The sequence below is a fragment of the Schistocerca gregaria genome, chromosome 1 (genome assembly GCF_023897955.1).
Source record: "Schistocerca gregaria isolate iqSchGreg1 chromosome 1, iqSchGreg1.2, whole genome shotgun sequence".
Lineage (NCBI taxonomy): Eukaryota > Metazoa > Arthropoda > Insecta > Orthoptera > Acrididae > Schistocerca > Schistocerca gregaria.
In genome coordinates, this window is record NC_064920.1 from 63,556,253 (window position 1) to 63,577,330 (window position 21,078).

The 21,078-nt window shown below is 42.4% G+C and overlaps 1 protein-coding gene across 1 annotated transcript in view; it reads left to right on the top strand.

Annotated features, from left to right (window-relative positions):
• Nucleotides 1-20,768, top strand: part of LOC126266999 (myb-like protein X) — a 42,780-nt gene extending 22,012 nt beyond the window's left edge. Inside the window, exons 2-3 of the mRNA XM_049972183.1 lie at nucleotides 6,778-8,176; nucleotides 20,647-20,768. Coding sequence (XP_049828140.1) covers nucleotides 6,778-8,176; nucleotides 20,647-20,768 — 1,521 coding nt within the window. The remainder of the gene's footprint in view (nucleotides 1-6,777; nucleotides 8,177-20,646) is intronic.
• The last annotated feature ends 310 nt before the right edge of the window (nucleotides 20,769-21,078 follow it).

Sequence of the window (21,078 nt, forward strand, 5' to 3'; positions counted from 1 at the left end):
TTCTACCAACCGATCCCTTCTTCTAGTCAAGTTGTGCCACTAATTCCTCTTCTCCCCAATCCTATTCAAATACCTCCCCATTAGTTATGTGATCTACCCATCTAATCTTCAGCATTCTTTTGTAGCGTGAAGTCACATATTTCGCAATGTCTATAGTATCTATGAATGATGGCTGTAGCAATAGGGCCAGTCAGCGAGTTATACTTTTGTTCACTTCAGAAATGTTTCTTCTCTTGTGGATTAACTCTGTTGCATATGAATGAAGAATTTCTACAGAGTGGGACAACAATAGTTGCATTATGAGGCTTCACCGTACCTGCTGATTTTTGGTTTATCTCTTGCTACCTCGTTCTGGTTCAGTGATGTATCTAGCCTCTAGATCTATGAGCACAGTGACAACTGTCATTACATCAGGACACAAACATGCTGTTAAGCAGTCATTAGCCAGTATGAAAGTATTGTTCGAGAATTTTTTGGATTGTACACTAGACAATTTTAGTGTGATAATGGACTTGAGATAACATTTCAGTTAACAGTGTAGAGTGTAAACGAAGTTGCAAAGGTTGTGGGGCCAGGAAGGATTGGAGTGCAAAAAACAATCAGAATGAAGTGGAGATGAATAGCATATGTAGAAAGGAGCAGATTAATTAAAATGGGGTTTATGAAGGGCAGTGCACAGAAAGGCTGAAAACACTGGGCTGACAAAATTTGTGAGCACCCTTAGGAGGAGGCCAGGAAACTGTGTGGTGTTCATTACATGCCACAAAACCAAACTTGTTTCGCTACTGGTGAAACTCACCCATGCTCTGCCAGTCTCACAGGTGCTACCCTCTAGTTTCACTCACCTGAGCAATAGGAGGTGGACCTTGCTCCTCAACAGGGCCTGATTGACAAGAAAAGAATTTGCGTGGTAATATAAAAATTACATTACCTGCAAAGGTAAAATAAACAGGTTATTCACTAACAATGTTACAATATGACATGATAAAGAAAAGAATTATTTCAATCTTTTAATGTGCCTGCTGATCAGTGAATAACTGAGCATCTGATCCACTCAATTATGTTCAACAATGAACATTACAAACCGATTCCAAGAAAGCCAAAAGTTTATTCCATTTGGTGGGTGCTATCTGAAGACTGCACAAGGGCAAATAAATGTTTAGTCAACATCTCACATAATTAAGGACCAAATTTTACAATCCTGTAGTAATGTGCTTATTGAAACATACAAATTTATGTTACAGGATTAATTCACTGTGGCAAGAGGAACAGTTAGGAATTGTGTGTATGACTGCATATGCAGCCTCACTCACTGCAGGCATATGCAAACATTATATTCATCAAGTATTTTACAATGAGAGCACTTAGTGACTTGCAGGAACTTCACTCCAAATTTCAAATTATCATGAATTTTTCTCAGGGATACCCCACACAAATAGCAAAAATGGTTATCACTTACCACTTTTGCTGTTCATGCAGTCAAAGTGCCACATCAAATAAATAGAATGCAACACTCCTTTCTTTACTTACAGATGGGTTCATACAGCCACAAGAGGGCGTGGCAAATAAAGTGGGGTATTTCTCAGGTGTTTCCTTCATAGAGGTGAGGCAGTAAGAACTTTGATGGGTATGGCAAAAGGATGGAGTAGGAAACATAATAGGGTGAGGTGAAACTGTGTGGTGTACCATCTGGTTGGTACCATACAATGCCAACTTGTGGAATTCAACAAATGGCTCTCTGTTGCTGGCGTATTAAGTGGCCTGAAACAAACTCAGTATAGCTCATCTTTCCTATGACAGACACTGCATAGTTTCATACAAAGGCCCATAACGCTGGACAATTTTCCAGTATTCCTGCATTGCAGAGCCTTCATAGATCACTGCACAGTAGCTTACCTGCCAAACCAGGTTACAAACTCTATATCAACTATCCACTTCCGAGTGCCATGGCTATTTTAATAAGAATGCAGCCCTCAATATTGGCGCCACCAGTGCAACCTACACTCTAGGTGCCTACAGCAGTCCTTCTCAGTTGTTACCGACTGAGGGCTGAACTGGAGATTCAAGAATAGTTCTCATAGTAGCAAATATCTTTCAGTGGAATGGGGCATTCTCTATCTTGCCTTCACTAGAAATCTGTTTCATTAGCTGCATGTTGTTACACACAATCTGTGCTGCAATGAAGCTCTATTCCACTTGGCTACTCAGGAACATCTCTCTTTTTGTGCTGTTTTCATTACTTCTTTGTCTCGGGAAAATTATACCTCTGCCTTGTGTCCCATTGCGTAGCCTTGATCACTGTGTCATTCCACCTCACCATCCTCCTTCAATAATCATGCGGCCCAATTCCTTTATTATTCTTCCAGGTCTGTGCCTCCTGTATGCCACTGCCATTGCCTCCATGAGGGTGACAGAGGATATATTTTTTGCTGCTGCATAGAAAACTTTTCCTCTGAGCACAACAACAACATTGGAATCTAGGATATCACCAGTGCAACTTTGCAGTGTTCACCTAACACTTCAAAGAATGATTCTCATATTAGTGACAAGCTTAGTGCATATATGAAGTATTTTTATGTTGCTTGCACTAGGAAGCTGCTTCACTTGCACAACATTATCATGTGCCTTATGTGTCACAACAAAGTTCTAACGTTATGGCTATTTGAGCAATATTTCTCTCCTTGTGCATATGACCACGAGTATGGGTGGTAGATAGCAGTTCCGTGCTGGACTCCCAGTACAGAGGTGAGGCATGAATACAAACAGATTGGTCTGGGAACAGACTATAGCAAATATCTAAATGGGAAATATTTTGCCAACAAAGGGACAGAGAAACTGTACATACTTTATCTTTGGATACTTATTATCAGTCATTCTCTCCACGTGTGTGAAAACATTTCTTCTATGGAGACGTGGAAAGGTCAGAATGGGTGAGGAAACTGACTACGCAAGGTTGAGGCCGGGAGTGTTATGGGAACAAAGGCAGGATTCCCACTTGTGCAGTTCAGAAGGATCCATAATGGCACCGGCTGTCAAGCAATCATTGAAGTGAATGATGTGATGTTGGCAGCTTGCTCTGCAACAGGGTGGTCCACTTGTTTACTGGCCACAGTTTGTAAGTGGCCTTTCCTGCAGACAGACAGCTTGTTGCTTGTCAGTTCCATGCAGATAGCAGCACAGTGGGTCCAGTTTAGCTTGTGAATCACATGACTGGTTTCACAGGAAACCTTGCCTTTGGTCGGTATGTGATATTTGTGACCTGACGGGAGTAGGTGACAGTGGAAGGATGTATGGGACAGTTCTTGCATTTAGTTCTGTTACAGGGATATGAGCCATGATGTAATGGGTTGGGAGCAGGGTTTGTGTTCAGATGGCCAATTATATTTTCTAAGTTTGGTGGACAGAGCAATACCACAGTGGGAAGGGTGGGAAGGATGGTAGGCATGGCATTTCAAATTTCAGAACACAATGACGGGTATTCAAAACTTTGGTGGAGAATGTAATTCAGTTGTTCCAGTTGTGGTTGGTATTTAGTTATGAGGGGAATGCTCCTCTGTGGAGAGACAGAGAGATTTGGGGGAGACTGCAAATATAAGGCACAGGAGATTTGTTATTGTATGCTTTATTCAGTCCCCCAGTAACTTCGAGGAGTAATGCTCATGAACTGTGGGTGGATAAGCTGTATGGAAGGAACTTCTAGGTATGGAATGGCTGGCAGTTGTCAAAATGGAAGCATAAATTGTGTTTAGTAGGTTCAATATGGACAGAAGCAGTGAAGAAGCCACCTTTTAAGTGGATGTCAACTACTATGAAGGTGGCTTGTTGGCTCGTGAAGGTCCAGGGGAAGCAAAGGGGGAGAAGCTGTTTAGGTTCAGTGGGATGTGGATAGGATGTCTTGAATCTCAATCCTACTCGCTCAGTGAACCTGAACGAGAGGACGGCTTTAGGATTCTGAGTGTTTAGGAAGGATTTTCAATCCATTACCTCATCACTCATATCCATGCAACAGACCTACCTACAAGACCTGTCCCATACATCCTACCACCACCACCACCACCACCACCACCACCACCACCACCACCTACTGCTCCACCCTGGTCCCATTCACCAGCTGTCCCATCAAGAGCAGGAATACCTGTGAAACCAGTCATTTTATAAATAAGCTAAGTTGCAACCATTGTGCTGCATTCTATGATGGCAGGACAACAAACAAGCTGTCTGTCCACATAAAGGGTCACCTAACAACAGGGTAAGACACAAGTTTGCGGGACGCTCAACAAAATATCCTTCATTTCTATTACTGTTTCACTGCCTGAGACATACAGGTGATGCCCACAAACACCATCTTTTTCGAAATGTGAAGGTGGGAACCCTCCAGGCAATATATTCTATGCTCCTACGACTCTCCACCTCAGTTATTCACTCACACACACACACACACACACACACACACACACACACACACACACACACACACACACGAATATCCAGTGTCAGGTTCAAGCATAAAATTCTGAACAACCGTTTCACTGGTAAAATTTATATTTTACCTCACCACCAATGAAGAACTTATGTCAAAGAAAAAGATGAAAATATATGTGCCACACAAGACAACATTAAAGCGATAACTTTAACATGTAATTAAGCTACTGAGGAAAGCGAAAATCTCACCTGCTAATTCCTCCTCTGCCTGCACTTGTTCTGGCTCCTGCAAAAAAATTAAAAAGCTGAGTAACTTTACATAGACTTAATTTAAGTGCAAATCAAAAACCTTGAAACGTGGCAGTGGTATGTCATCTCACTGCACATGCTCATCTAAGTGTTAATAAGTTGGTAAATTAAATATTGATAGCAATTAGGAATCAGGTGCAGTGACAAGTAGATAGATATCGAATTTTATAAATGTGAGATTGATGAAAACAGCATATTGATACAAGATAAGAATCACAAAATATTTCAATTTTAATTGAGCTTAACAGTATGAATTCAGTAGAGCTGCCGGCTGCCACATACAGCAACTGTCGCAGAGTAGGGCAAAGGTGTCCACAAAACGCAAGGAGGCAGGTTGGGAATTCAGATCATAGCTGATGGATGTTTGAAGGCTGGTGTAAGGATACTGCCAGTGACCAAAACAGAGGTACAGCATAGTTTTCTGGATTGAACACTCCTCAACTATGGCCTGTTGTAGTATTCAAAAGGATCACAGAAGGGGAAATGAATAACAGACATTATAAAATCACAGATCTTAGAGATAGTGATTGGGTCCATCATAGCTACATCTGCTGCTATCGGGCCAGGAATTTGTGAATGGATCTTGGTCCCACAGAGCTATCTGAGGTTGGGCCACACAACAGAAGTGGAAATCGAACTGTTAAAGGAACTAGTAAATTTAATCCAGCCAGTTTTTTGCTATCCTTAAGGGTGCGACGACACAAAGTGTGCAACTGTTTATAAAGAATGTTGTTTGCCATCATAGAATGGTGGTTAAAAACATGGAGAGCACATCTCTGCATGTGAGAAGAGCCCCAACATGTCTCAGTCAAATGAGGGACTGTGAAATTGCACAGTAAAGTTGAAGTGCAAGAATGGAACATTGTTAGCAATGATATTTCATTTGTAAGTGGGGAAATCGTGTTTCTCGAAGGGTGACAGGGAGCATTAAATCTCTAATCATCCTTAGAAAGCTGCCATTTGGGTGGGCACTTAGGTGGGGTAGGAGTCAGAAAATGGATGGCAAATGGGAAGTGGTAACTTGATTTCGTACCATACATAATGATGGATCATCATCAGGGCAAATTCAGCAGTGCAGGAGAGGTCCAGATGGGGGTAGGAGTGCATGGAGTGTGAAATAAATGTGGGTACTCCCACAGGAAGCTAAATGAGGTTGGGGTGACAGGAGGTCAACGAAGAGGGCACCTTTCTGACAGGTTCTGGGAGAGCCCCAAGGGGAGCAGCAGAAACAGGTGAGGGAGTTGGCCAGCAAGCTGGAAGCAGACTGTCCAGTGACTTAGGGATGTAAACAGTAGAAATGGAAAAGTCAAGGTGAGGAAGTAAAAGGCAGACAGGAATAGCTATTAGCTGAGTAGTCAGGAAGACTATCAACTTCATCCTTAATAAACAGCATGACTCCACTGCATGGCATGGAAACTTTCCCTGGGTGATGGTGTGAGTTTGGGGGGATGTCAAAGCAGACTGGAAATAAATGAGAGAGTTCAAAGCAGGTCATGAGCACGCAATTTTGTTTCCTGTAAGCAGAAAACAGGTAGAGGCTACGATTCCAAGAGCAGCCATAAATTCTCTTTGTTGATTCAAAGGCCACAAACACGCCACCAAAAGAGTGCCATGATAATAAAGGGAAAAAGGGGAAAAAATGGAGAGGTGTCACCTAAGTGGCTATCGAGTGGCAGCTTTCGAAGGCTCACTGGAGCAGGTCACAGAGGCTGGAGAATCCACCTGTGAGGTCTACAGAGGTGTTGGCATTCTCATTCTGTCCATCCTTGGAATCCACAGCAGAAAAATGGCTGGAGATGCATACCAGCAACAAGGAGGTCAGTCAGCCAAGGATATCATGTCACAACACCACCAAGGAGGATCTCCAAGCAGATAAATAAGCAGATCATTTGCCGTTCTGTTTGGCAGAGGAAGACTCAAATGTTTGTTGGCTGGAGGAACATGGAAAGATTTCATGGTTGTGTTCATTCTATCCTTCTTGGCTTGTCAATTGTGTAGCAGATGATTTTCTCCTGTGAGGCATAATTTATTGGCTTGTTTGCACAGGAGCAGGAGGAGGACGAGGAGGAGCAGGAGGAGGACGAGGAGGAGCAGGAGGAGGACGAGGAGGAGCAGGAGGAGGACGAGGAGGAGCAGGAGGAGGACGAGGAGGAGCAGGAGGAGGACGAGGAGGAGCAGGAGGAGGACGAGGAGGAGCAGGAGGAGGACGAGGAGGAGCAGGAGGAGGACGAGGAGGAGCAGGAGGAGGACGAGGAGGAGCAGGAGGAGGACGAGGAGGAGCAGGAGGAGGACGAGGAGGAGCAGGAGGAGGACGAGGAGGAGCAGGAGGAGGACGAGCGGCGGAGTGACGAAGAAGAGGAGCCGCGGAATGAAGAAGACGAGGAGGAGGAGGAGCAGAATGGGACGGAGCAGCAGAAGCAGAGTGGGCCGGAGAGGCAGAGTGGGCCGGAGAGGCAGAGTGGGCCGGACAAGCAGAATGAGACGGACAAGCAGAATGAGACGGACAAGCAGAATGAGACGGACAAGCAGAATGAGACGGACAAGCAGAATGAGACGGACAAGCAGAATGAGACGGACAAGCAGAATGAGACGGACAAGCAGAATGAGACGGACAAGCAGAATGAGACGGACAAGCAGAATGAGACGGACAAGCAGAATGAGACGGACAAGCAGAATGAGACGGACAAGCAGAATGAGACGGACAAGCAGAATGAGACGGACAAGCAGAATGAGACGGACAAGCAGAATGAGACGGACAAGCAGAATGAGACGGACAAGCAGAATGAGACGGACAAGCAGAATGAGACGGACAAGCAGAATGAGACGGACAAGCAGAATGAGACGGACAAGCAGAATGAGACGGACAAGCAGAATGAGACGGACAAGCAGAATGAGACGGACAAGCAGAATGAGACGGACAAGCAGAATGAGACGGAGAAGCAGAATGAGACGGAGAAGCAGAATGAGACGGAGAAGCAGAATGAGACGGAGAAGCAGAATGAGACGGAGAAGCAGAATGAGACGGAGAAGCAGAATGAGACGGAGAAGCAGAATGAGACGGAGAAGCAGAATGAGACGGAGAAGCAGAATGAGACGGAGAAGCAGAATGAGACGGAGAAGCAGAATGAGACGGAGAAGCAGAATGAGACGGAGAAGCAGAATGAGACGGAGAAGCAGAATGAGACGGAGAAGCAGAATGAGACGGAGAAGCAGAATGAGACGGAGAAGCAGAATGAGACGGAGAAGCAGAATGAGACGGAGAAGCAGAATGAGACGGAGAAGCAGAATGAGACGGAGAAGCAGAATGAGACGGAGAAGCAGAATGAGACGGAGAAGCAGAATGAGACGGAGAAGCAGAATGAGACGGAGAAGCAGAATGAGACGGAGAAGCAGAATGAGACGGAGAAGCAGAATGAGACGGAGAAGCAGAATGAGACGGAGATGGGCTGCTACTATGACACTGGGTGATTTTACAACCACAGTGCTGTATTTCTCATCACATGTCTGGATGTCCATGTCCTTCATGAACTGAGATGTAGCAAGAAAAATACTGGAACTGCCTGATGGTAGAACACAGGATTACTGAGAAGCCGACAATTTGCAAATGACCTGGAATGGCTCCTTTTTCCTTAAACCAGATTTCACGGATGCCCTATCATCAAGGTACATGGAAGGAGGAGATGGCATTGTCACCATTACAACTTTTGAGGCAGGGAGGAGGAGGCAGCCAGGTTACACATTTGGCTGGGTGTCACCAGGACATTAGAGTGTGGTCATAATGATCACACTGGTAACAGTGCAGTGTGTTCAGAATGTGTTGTTTTGCTGATGTTTGACAGAAGCATCTCTCTATCAATTGTGAGAAAAGGTAGGGAAGCCAGGCCCTACTGCAATGGTGTTGACAGAAATGGAAAATTTGCTGTCTAATATGAAGTTGCATTCAATGATTGTTCACAATTCATAGAAATTTCCATCTGAGATCAGAAAGACCTTTGTAACTCAATATGCTTCATTCGTCAAGCATACCCCCAAATAGCAGCCACTCTGACCATGGGCTCTCCACAAGAGTGTCACCCAGCCACAGCAAGGGCCGTCTGACACGACGGAAGCTGCCAGGTTTTCCAACCCTCCGAGTGGGAGATAAAACACTACTTGCCATACATGTGGAGTGAACAACTGAGGAATCAGGAGTGTGATCCCTGTGTTGTCAGGTGGCTCACCCATATGGGTACATAACAGCCACATCACTCTGGTGACTGAGCAGGATGGAAGGGGGCTACAGAGGGGAAGGGTGAGGGTACCAAAGGGGGGGGGGGGGGGAGGAATCCACATCACAAATGCCAGGGAGGGAGCTGTTCCTTAAGTGGCTCACACTAAAAAACAGGAAATTTTGAAGTGGAGGTCAAACCTAAACACCAAAAAGTATGAATGAACAGGCAAAAGGAACAAAACTGTGAAAATACAGGAAAACAGGTGGATAGCCAAGCCAATTTGAATCTGAACACTGAGAAAGGAGAAGGAGGGGGGCATCGGAGAATGAGCAAGGATAGAGAGGAAGAGGAGGTTGACAAATGCAGGCAGTACAGAAGAACTGGCTGTATTGCCCCATCTGCACCAAATGTGAAGTCACTAAACAACTGTGAGATTCCAGCGAGGGATCTGACTTTAGTGCATCAGACTGTACCATCAAGTTGCCCATCATAAAATTGCCATCATGCAAAGGTTATATAAAGCAGTGCAGGCATTTTTGTGACATTTGTGAGTCTTGTGGTAAATAATGAGGAATTATAAGACACTGCTAAAATAACCATTTTCTTAATTCAGTAATATGTGCTGCTCACAATATAAACACCCATTTTCTGGTGACTAGCATTAATTTTAATCCAGCTTTTGATATGGTTTGCAATACATAGAATAACCCTAGATTGATTGTGGGAGCACATCTGGAAAACCTGTTGGTGCTTCCTTTAGTGAATGGGAATGGTGCAAGTAAACTTCATGGACTACTTCAAACAATGTTCATGTGCTGATGGCATTACAACTAATTGTATCCTTGCAAGACATAATTGTATCTCATCTATTTGCAGAAAATGTTGACCAGTCTGTAAGAACAGAATTTAAATCCCACTGGAGTTTCAAAAGCTTTCTGACATTAGGAGAGAGATATGCTTTTCTCTAAAATAAAAGCAAATCTGAAATCGTGAAGGCTACAGACCAAAATGGCACAGCACATATGGGAATAAACATCAGACCACCTGCAATGCCAAGCACTTTGCCCATTTGAGATGAATCTAGTCCCTGCTAGTGCTGCAATTGTAATGTGCTACTTGCCTGATACTTTGCAGAAATACGGAAAATTCAGACAAGCCATGTGCAGTGAATAAAAAACCTATTATGATGCTCAACATAGTGTTTTGCCCAATTGCCTGAAGGGTTTCCATAGGGCTTCTAGTTGCATGTCTGTATGCTGTCATGCTTGTCAAAAATGACACCACACAGAAACAGAACACACAAAATGGAACAAGGTACGATTGTCCTTGTGACATAAAACACAAACACAATGGTATACATCCATCAAGTACATTGTGTTATTGCTCATTTAAGTCATCCCTGGCAAAAACAGTTGCTGCTTGCAACAGTGGCAATATGGTTAAAAGATAGCAATGGCACGTGAAAAACTTATGCTCTCTCAGTTCAATCTCGCAGGCATGATTTATATCTGAAGCACGTGCACAGTGCCTCTGACTTCACAAATGGTAAAGTAGAGCACCCATTCAGGGAACAGATGGAAACATACAAGAAACAAAACAGTGCATCTCTGTTCAAGTAGACTCGTGAATAAATGTCTTCATTTTACCTTCTGTCTGTTTAAAGTTGCTGGAGATAACTGACATCTCATCTCAATCCCCATGTCTCAGATTTGATGAGTATAAAAATTGTTGATCCAGAATTTTGGTCACCTTGCAAGATCAACATGGTGTTGGGAGCAGAAGTTTGTCTGTACATTCAGAAGGCAAGGACTCTCCATAGGAACTGATCATCATGCGCTTCAAAAGACAGAACTGTGTTGGGTTATGTATGTCAAAGCAGTATCAATTGGTAGAACAAAAAATTTTGTCAAGGTAGCCATTCATGTTGTGGTTTGTGAAAACTTAGGCTGTGTTTCTTGAAGAAACTGTGAAGGACAGAAGTATCAAATCATGTCTGAGCCACAATGTCTCTAATCTCAGTGCACAGCATTCCACTGGCATCACTAACTACTTAGACTGTTGATATTGATTCGATTGAGTGTCACAAGTGAAGATCTTTGATCGATGCACATGTGCAATTGTTTGTGTGTGCATGTGTGTCCCAAGATGCCGCTGATACAATAATACCCTGGTTGAAATCCTGCAAGGCTCTGCTCCTTCACAACTGAGTCACATTTTGAGTTATTTTGTTATATTTGAGTAAGTTCCTGTCCGTGTTGTTTAGAATTGTGTCTGCAATAATAATGCACCTGTGAGTGATTCAGTGGTTGATCATCTGTCAATATTATGAATTGCACTTTGTTTTCTGGGTCATGTGTCATGCAAGTGCAAGAGTATTCCATGTTTTAAGTCTCATGAAGGAAATCTACTCCAACACAACCTGTGACAGAGGCAAAGCAATCTCTGTACATGTGTTTGCTTGAGCTAATGTATCAACACTTGTTGAAATATTTGCTTCTGAATAATACAAATTTTAAAGAGTGTTAATTTGTATTGCTAGCCAGTTATGCCTGTCTTTCACATTTTCTACTTCCTGGCCCTTATTGTGTGAAGCTTTATTTGTGCAGATTACTGATTCCATTGATATGTGTCAGCAGAAAATCATGATTTTCAGTTCCCTTGGCATAGAGCAGAAATATGTTTGCATTTTGCCATGGTGGCACTTCCTTCGTCATGTGGCACCCAGATTGACCGGCTGTCTACTGCCCTACTAGTCACCCCATTGTGGCTCAAGGGAAGTGAAGTTGCTCATTTCACATGTGCCATGGTGGAGTGTGATCTCTGGGGTAGGAACCAGTAGCCTGCTCTTTTTGGTGAATTTATTGAGATCAGCAGATTAAGGTATATTTACCGTGCCTGAGGTTCCTCCTCATTATACCTTTAACTACTTGATTAAACCTTGTATTTTTATTACTAATTCTCAACACATTAAGTTTTAAACCCTGTTAGCCACCAGTATAAACTGTCAATTGTTACCTCGGTGAATAGTCATTACCTAACTCCACTTGGGGAATTTGGCTGCTTGTTTCTTGTTGACTCTGATAGCTCTCTGCTGTAGCTCTCAGCCTGCTCTTAAGTTTGGTAGATTGTATATTTATAAAGGTCATTTTTAATGTTTGTCTGCTATGCATGGGTTACTTCTTATGGGCTTTCGTTTCTTTCTCTTAAGTGTTATACATTACTAAGCAGCCGTCCAAGAGCTACCATCAGTTGTGTGACTTGCGAATCTTCCTGTATTTGGATGAATGTTATTCAGTTGTGTAACAGCTACAAAAGCTGCAAGTTGTTAGCTCATTTTCTGCCTGTAATTTTAGTTCATTTGACTGGCAAAATTTTTTGTTGAACCTGCCCAATTGGTGTGACGTTTCCTTGTTTTGTAATCTGTGTACTTCCAATTGCAAGCCCTTTGAGAAATGGTACAATTGACAAAACATGGCTTCTAATTAATTAATCCTGTTCAAGTTTTAACTGTGAGTATTGTGATTTTTAAAAAGTTTGTAAATTGTAATAATAATAATAATAATAATAATTTCAGTATGTAATAAAGTGTATTACATAAAGTAAGTGACAAAATATGCGAGTTGACATTACATTTCTTTTCCTTAAAGCTGTTTCAACCCAAGTAATGAGGTATCAATGTCTTTATAACAGAGAAGAGCAGCAATGTGATTCACACTTCCTGGCAAAAAACAACTGAAGATTCAAAAGGTAGATTCATTGTTCATCTTCCATTTCAGGAAGAGCTGAGTTTGTTATGCAATTCTTTCCACAATGAATCAAAATGCTTCTCTTAAACTGAACAGAAACTAGCAAGAAAATCAAAGTTTGTCGAAAGCTACACAGAGTTCATGGGGAAGTATGAAGATTTAAGACATATGGTAATAGTAATTATAACAGATGCCATTTCATATTACATGCCACATCAGATATCTTTAAAAATCTAACTTAACTACTAAAGCAAGAGTAATGTTTGATTGTCTTGCCAAATGGAATACGAATTTGTCACTTAACAGTCTTCCAATGGTAGGAACAGTGTCACCATAACCGCCATCTGCTTCACGTCTGCTGTGCAGCGAGCTACCTTAATTTAAGTATTAACTGTATTTTTCTTACTTGTCACTTCTTCTTCGGTATGTTTTTGCTTTTAAGAAACTTTAATTGTCGAGTGCTAGTAACAGTGTTCCATAGATTTTGTGTTTGCTTTGAATACAGTCAGAGAGAGTCCCTTTAGTCAGCCATAGTGAGAGTAGTGCTAGTGTTTGTTTTCAATACAAGTCAGAGACAGGTAGTGCTATTTTCATTGTTTTCTACAAGAAGTGTCTAGCAATCACAGTTTAGTCAATAATCAGCTGAATTTAGTGAATTAGCAGTCTCGTTAAAAGTTGATTAACTCTCTTCAGTAAATTGATTCCTTAGGATGGATATGATGTGTGACTGCTGTGTACGGACGCAGGAGGAGCTGGCCACTCTTCGCGAACAGCTGAGAATATTGATGGCCGCAGTCAGCTGTTTTCAGGCTGCTGCCTCTGAGTGTAGCGGCAGTGGGGAGTCTGGTGCGTTGCAAGGTACACCCCAGGTGTTACATGCTCCACCCACTGTCCCTGCTGTCGAGACAGCTTCGCGGGTACCGGGCGCGGTTGGGCCAACCTCTCCAAAAGGGGCGTGGCGGGTTCAGCAGCATTCACGGCGCATGAGGCGGAGGGTCAATGTGGAGGCTGGCCGTGTGGCATCGCCCACCCTGCCTGTGAGTGGACATGCGGCTGAACCTTCAGCAAGGTCCGAGCAGGCACGCGGGTGGAGGGGTTTATTAGTTACTGGGAGCTCCAACATTACGCGGGTGATGGAGCCCCTTAGGGAAATAGCGGAAAGGTCGGGGAAGAAGGTCACTGTTCACTGTGTCTTCTTGCTGGGGGTCTCATCCAAGATGTGGAGGAGGCCCTACCAGCGGCGATAGAGAACATTGGGTACATCCGACTACAAATTGTTGCTCATGTCGGCACCAATGACCCTGCCGTCTGGGTTCAGAGGTCATCCTCAGTTCATACAGGCGGTTGGCGGAGTTGGTGAAGGCGGAAAGCCTTGCTTATGGGGTGGAATCAGAGTTAACTATTTGTAGTATCGTTCCCAGAACCGATCGCGGTCCTCTGGTTTGGAGCCGAGTGGAAGGCTTAAACCAGAGGCTCAGACGATTCTGCGGAGAGCTGGGGTGCAAATTTCTCGACCTCCGCTATCGGGTGGAGAAATGTAGGGTCCCCATGAATAGGTCAAGCGTGCACTACACTCCGGAAGCGGCTACGAGGGTAGCGGAGTACGTGTGGAATGCACATGGGGATTTTCTAGGTTAGAGAATTCCCGACAAGACACCACCTGAGGCGCGGCAAGGCAGGAGTAGATAAAATGCAACAGGGAAAAACATTATTAATGTGCTAATAGGAAACTGCTGGAGCGTCTATAGAAAGGTCCCAGAACTGCTTTCATTAATAAACGGTCACAACGCCCATATAGTACTAGGGACAGAAAGTTGGCTGAAACCACATGTAAACATGTAATGAAATCCTAAACTCAGATTGGAATGTATACCGCAGACACAGGCTGGACAGTGAAGGGGGAGGCGTGTTTATAGCGATAAGAAGTGCAATAGTATCGAAGGAAATTGACGGAGATTCGAATTGTGAAATGATCTGGGTGAAGGGCACAGTTAAAGCAGGCTCAGACGTGGTAATTGGATGTCTCTATAGGCCCCCGGGCTCAGCAGCTGTAGTGGCTCAGCACCTGAAGAATAATTCGGAAAATATTTCGAGTACATTTCCCCACCATGTTATAGTCCTGGGTGGAGATTTTAATTTGCCGGATATAGACTGGGAGACTCAAATGTTCATAACGAGTGGCTGGGACAAAGAATACAGTGAAATTTTTTAAAGTGCTTTAACTGCTCCCGGTAGTTTTCAGATAAACAGAGAACCAACTTGTGGCAATAACATGTTAGACCTTTGGTGACAAACAGACCCGAAGCATTTGAAACAGTTAACGCAGAACAGGGAATCAGCGATCATAAAGCGGTTTCTGCATCGATGATTTCAGCCGTAAATAGAAATATTAAAAAAGGTAAGAAGATTTTTCTGTTCAGCGAAAGTGACAAAAAGCAGATTTCAGAGTACCTGACAGCTCAACACAAAAGTTTTGACTCAAGTACAGATAATTTTGAGGATCAGTGGACAAAGTTCAAAACCATCATCCAAATATGCGTTACATGAGTATGTGCCAAGCAAGATCGTAAGAGATGGAAAACAGCCACCGAGTACAACAACCGAGTTAGAAAACAGCTGCAGAAGCAAAGGGAACTTCACAGCAAACATAAACATGGCCAAAGCCTTCCAGAAAAACAAAAATTACGCGAAGCGAAATGTAGTGTGAGGAGGGCTATGCGATTGGCTTTCAATGAATTCGAAAGTAGAGTTCTATGTACTGACTTGGCAGAAAATCCTTAGAAATTTTGGTCCTGTGTCAAAGCGGTAGGTGGATCAAAACCAAATGTCCAGACACTCTGACCAAAATGGTACTGAAAAAGAGGATGACAGACTAAAGGACGAAATACTAAATGTCTTCTTCCAAAGCTGTTTCACAGAGAAAGACTGCACTGTACTTCCTTCTCCAGATTGTGGCACAGTTGACAAAATGGTAGGTATCAAAATAGATGACAGAGGGATAGAGAAACAATTAAAATCGCTCAAAAGAGGAAAGGCCGTTGGTCCTGAATGGATACCAGTTCGATTTTACACAGAGTACGCGAAGGAACTGGGCCCCCTTATTGCAGCAGTGTACCATAGGTCTCTAGAAGAGTGAAGCATTCCAAACGATTGGAAATTGCACAGGTCATCGCCATTTTCAAGAAGGGACGTCGAACAGATGTGCAGAACTACAGACCTATATCTCTAACGTTGATCAGTTGTAGAATTTTGGAACACATACTATGTTCGAGTATAATAATTATGGAGACTAGAAAAGTAGTCTGTATGAATCAGCATGAGTTTTGAAAAAGACGGTCGTGTGAAACCCAGCTCGTGCTATTCATCCACGAGACTCAGAGGGCCATAGACACGGGTTCACAGGTAGATGTCTTGTTTCTTGACTTCCGCAAGGCGTTTTACACAGTTCCCCACGGTCATTTAATGAACAAAGTAAGACATACAGTCTATCAGACCAATTGTGTGATTGGATTGAGGAGTTCCTAGATAACAGCATGCAACATGTCATTCTCAATGGAGAGAAGTCTTCCGAAGTAAGAGTGATTTCAGGTGTTCCGCAGGGGAGTGTCATAGGACCGTTGCTATTCACAATATACATAAATGACCTGGTGGATGATATCTGAAGTTCACTGAGGCTTTTTGCAGATGATGCTGTTGTGTATCGAGAGGTTGCAACAATGGAAAATTGTATTGAATTGCAGGAGGATCTGCAGCGAAATGACGCATGGTGCACGGAATGGCAATTTAATCTCAATGTAGAGAAGTGTAATGTTATGCGAATACATAGAAAGACAAGTCCCTTATCATTTAGCTACAAAATAGCAGGTCAGCAACTGGAAGCAGTTAATTCCATAAATTATCTCGTAGTATGCATTAGGTGTGATTTAAAATGGAATGATCATATGAAGTTGTACGTTGGTAAAGCAGATGCCAGACTGAGATTCATTAGAAGAATGCTAAGGAAATACAATCCAACAACAAAGAAAGTAGGTTACAGTACACTTGTTCACCCACTGCTTGAATACTGCTCAGCAGTGTGGGATCCACACCAGATAGGGTTGATAGAAGAGATAGAGGAGATCCAACGGAGAACAGCGCGCTTCGTTACAGGATCATTTAGTAATCGCGAAAGAGTTACGGAGATGATAGATAAACTCCAGTGGAAGACTCTGCATGAGAGATGCTCAGTAGCTCAGTATGGGCTTTTGTTAAAGTTTCGAGAACATACCTTCACCGAAGAGTCAAGCAGTATATTGCTCCCTCCTACGTGTATCTCGCGAAGAGACCATGAGGATAAAATCAGAGAGATTAGAACCCACACAGAAGCATACCGACAATCCTTCTTTCTACGAACAATATGAGAGTGGAATAGAAGGGAGAACCGATAGAGGTACTCAGGGTACCGTCCACCACACACCGTCAGGTGGCTTGCGGAGTATGGATGTAGAACAACCACGAAATATTATTTGTACTCTGTATGACTATACTTCCACATCGAACGCTTTGACTTCACAGTAGACATGGATTACATGTATCGACAAGTTCTGGTTCTAATTGAAGATTACAATTTCCAATGAATATTGTGGAAGTGTGACAGATCTGCACCACCTCAGGAATACCAATGAAGGACCATCACATACACAATGACTTGTGCCACCTTCCTTGCAGCACAGTGTCTGATACGATTAGCTCACGAAGATAGTGACCAGAGTGAGGCAGCAAAGATTCTCACTTATTTCAATATGGACCACTTTATCTCAGGTTGTGATACAGTAAGTGCTGAAATTGAGCTCCAGGAAGATCTCATGAACATATTGATCAGAAGTGGATTTTCACTATGGGAATGGTACAGAAACAGTGCCACACTATTTAAAAGTATCCCCTCAGTGGTGCAAGCGACAACTTTCTTTTCTGCTTGAACATGATGATGATATTAGAACTTCAGGTTTATTCTAGCATCCAGCTGATGATCATTTTAAAATTGTAAACAATGTCAAAGCAGCACCTAATATCTACAGCTTCACAAAACACACACTACAGTGTGACACATCAAACATTTTTAATTCCTTTGGATTAATTAGACACATTGTCATCACATTTGAGATATGTTTGCAATATCTATGGCAGCATAGGTTAATGTGGATTGGGCCCTTGCCCTCAGAGTTTCACTCCTTGTGGCAGACACTATATAGTCTAATTCATATGACAGACAGCATGCACATTGATCGTATAGTCATTGCAGGAGGGACACCTACCAGCATACAGAAGTCAGTACAAGATTTGGAAGACTATCCAAATATTTATCATTTGATTCTATTTCATGTATCAGAGACCTATCTGAATATTACTGGAAGCAAATCCCAAAAAACAAAAGTAGCTACACACTTACTTTTACTTCACTCAGCACAATCTGTGATACATGAGCTACCAAACATGAAGTTAGTTTTGTTGAATTACTAAGCTACATGTGTTAAAATCTTCACACCCAGAGACAAGATGACCTCTCTATGAAAAGCACAAGATATCTATTAAATAGCAAAAAAAATATCAAAAGAAGATTTTTTGAAGTTTGTTTGGCTATGATAATAGCAAGAAGAGTGACTATGCTATCAGTGTAGGAAGGTACTTCTTGTGTAGTTGCAATAACTAAATATTTTAGACAAATTAGTTATCATATCTACTGCTGTGTAACCTAAAATGTGGGTAAAGTTACATATTTCACAATGTCTATGGTACCAATAAACAATGGCTGCAATAATATAGTCATATTTTAGTTCAAACAGTTGATTTAAACTTTTATTCACTTCAGAATTTTTTTTTCTCTTGTGGATGAATTCTGTTGCAAATTTATGAAGAATTTCTACAGAGTGGGAAAACGATAGTTGCATTATTAGGCTTCACCGTACCTGCTGATTTTTGGTTTATTCCTTGCTACCTCATTCTTGTTCAGTGATGTGCCTAGCCCATAGATCTGTAAGCACAGTGGCAACTGTCATTGTATCAGGAGAAAAACATGAAGGTGAGCTGTCATTAGCCAGTATGAAAGTATTGTTTGAGGAAGTTTTTGGATTGTTCAGTATACAATTTTATTGTGATAATCGATTTGAGATAACATTCTGGTAACCAGTGTAAACGAAGTTGCATATGTTGTAGGGGCCAGGAAGGAGTGGAGTGCCAAAAACAATGAGAAAGAAAGTGGAGATGAATAGGATACATAGATAGGAGTTGATTAATTAAAATGACGTTGTGTAGGGCAGCACACACAAGGGATGAAAACCCTTGGCTGATGAAATTAGTGAGCACCCTAGGAGGAGGCCAGGAAACAGTGTGGTGTTCATTACATGCCACAAAACCAAACTTGTTTTGCTACTGGTGAAACTCACCCATGCTCTGCCAGTCTCACAGGTGCTACCATCTAGTATCACTCACCTGAGCAACAGGAGGTGGGCCTTGCTCCTCGACAGGGCCTGATTGAGAGAAAAGAAATTGCGTGTTAATATAAAAACTACTTTATCTGCAAAGGTAAAACAAACAGGTGATTCACTAAGAATGTTACTATATGACATGATAAAGAAAAGAATTATTCCAATCTTTTAATGTGCCTACTGATCAGTGAATAACTGAGCATCTGATCCACTCAATTATGTACAGCAGTGAACATTACTAACCAAGTTCCATAAAGCCAAAACCTTATTCCAGTTGGTGGCTGCTATCTGAAGACTTCCAGGAGCAAATAAATTTTTTGTCAACATTTCACATAATTACTGACCAAATTTTACAATCTTGTAGTAACGTGCTTATTGAAAAATACATCTTTATGTTACAGGATTAATTCACTGTGGCAAGTTAGGAACTGTGTGTGTATGACTGTATATGAAGCATCAGTCACTTTAGGCATATGCAAATATTATATTCATCAAGTATTTTATAACGAGAGCACTTAGTTACTTGCAGAGAACTTCACCCCCCAATTTCAAATTATTATGAATATTTCTCAGCAATACCTCACACAAAGTAACAGAAGAAATGTTTATCACTTACCACATTTTTGCTGTTCATGCAGTCAAACTGCCGCATGAAGCAAATACAATACAACCCTTCATTCTTTACTTACAAATGGGTACATACAGCCACAAGCAGGCATGACAAATGATGTGGGTAATTTCTCAGGTGCTTTCTTCATAGAGGTGAGGCAGGAAGTACTTTGATGTGTATGGGAACAGGATGGAGTAGGAGACATAATAGGAATCAGGAGGAAGTGGGTGGTGTACCATCTGGATGGTACCTTACAATGCCGTCTTATGGAATTCAACAAAGGGCTTTGTTGCTGGCATGTTAGGAGGCCTGAAACAAACTCAGTGCAGCTCATCTTGTACATGAGAGGCTCCGTATAGTTTCTGTACAGATGCCCATAACACTGGACAATTTTCCAGTATTCCTACACTGTACAGCCTTCATAGATCACTGCACAGTAGTTTACCAGCCAACCCAGGTCACAAACTCTACATCAACTATCTACTTCGGTGTGCCATGGCTGTTTTAATAAGAATGCAGCCCTCAATATTGGCGTCACCAGTGCAACCCACACTTTAGGTGCCTACAGCAGTGCTTCTCAGTTGTTACTGACCGACAGGGCTGAACTGGAGATTCAAGAATAGTTCTCATTGTAGCAAATATCTTTCAGTGGAACACTGCATTCTCTATCTTGCCTTCACTAGTAGTGTGTTTCATTAGCTGCATGTTGTTACTCACAATCTGTGTTGTAAAGAAACACTATTAAATTTGAATGCTCAGGAACATCTATGTTCTTGTGTTATTTTCATTACTTCTTTGTTTCTGGAAACTTATTACCAGTGTCATTCCATCTCACCATCCTTCTTCAATGATGATATGGCCTTATTACTGTATTATTCTTCCAGGTCTGTGCCTCCTGGATGGCACTGCCATATTTCTTGCTGCTGTACAGGCAACTTTTCCACTGAGCACATCAACAACATTGGAATCGAGGACATCACCAGTCCAATTTGCAGTGCTCACCTGACACCTTAAAGAATGATTCTCATATTCGTGACAACCTTAGATCATATAATAACCATTTTTATGTTGCTTGCACTAGGAAGCCGATTCATTTGCACAACATTATCATGTGCCTTCTGTGTTGCAACGAAGTACTAACGTTATTGCTACCTGAGCAACATTTCTCCCCTTGTGCATCGATCATCCACATTAGGTGGGACATATGACCACGAATTTGGGTGGCCGATAGCAGCTCCCTGCTGCACACCCTGTAGAGAGGTGGAGCAGGAATACAAACAGCTCTAACGAATTTCGACCGTAATAAGTGCAAAATA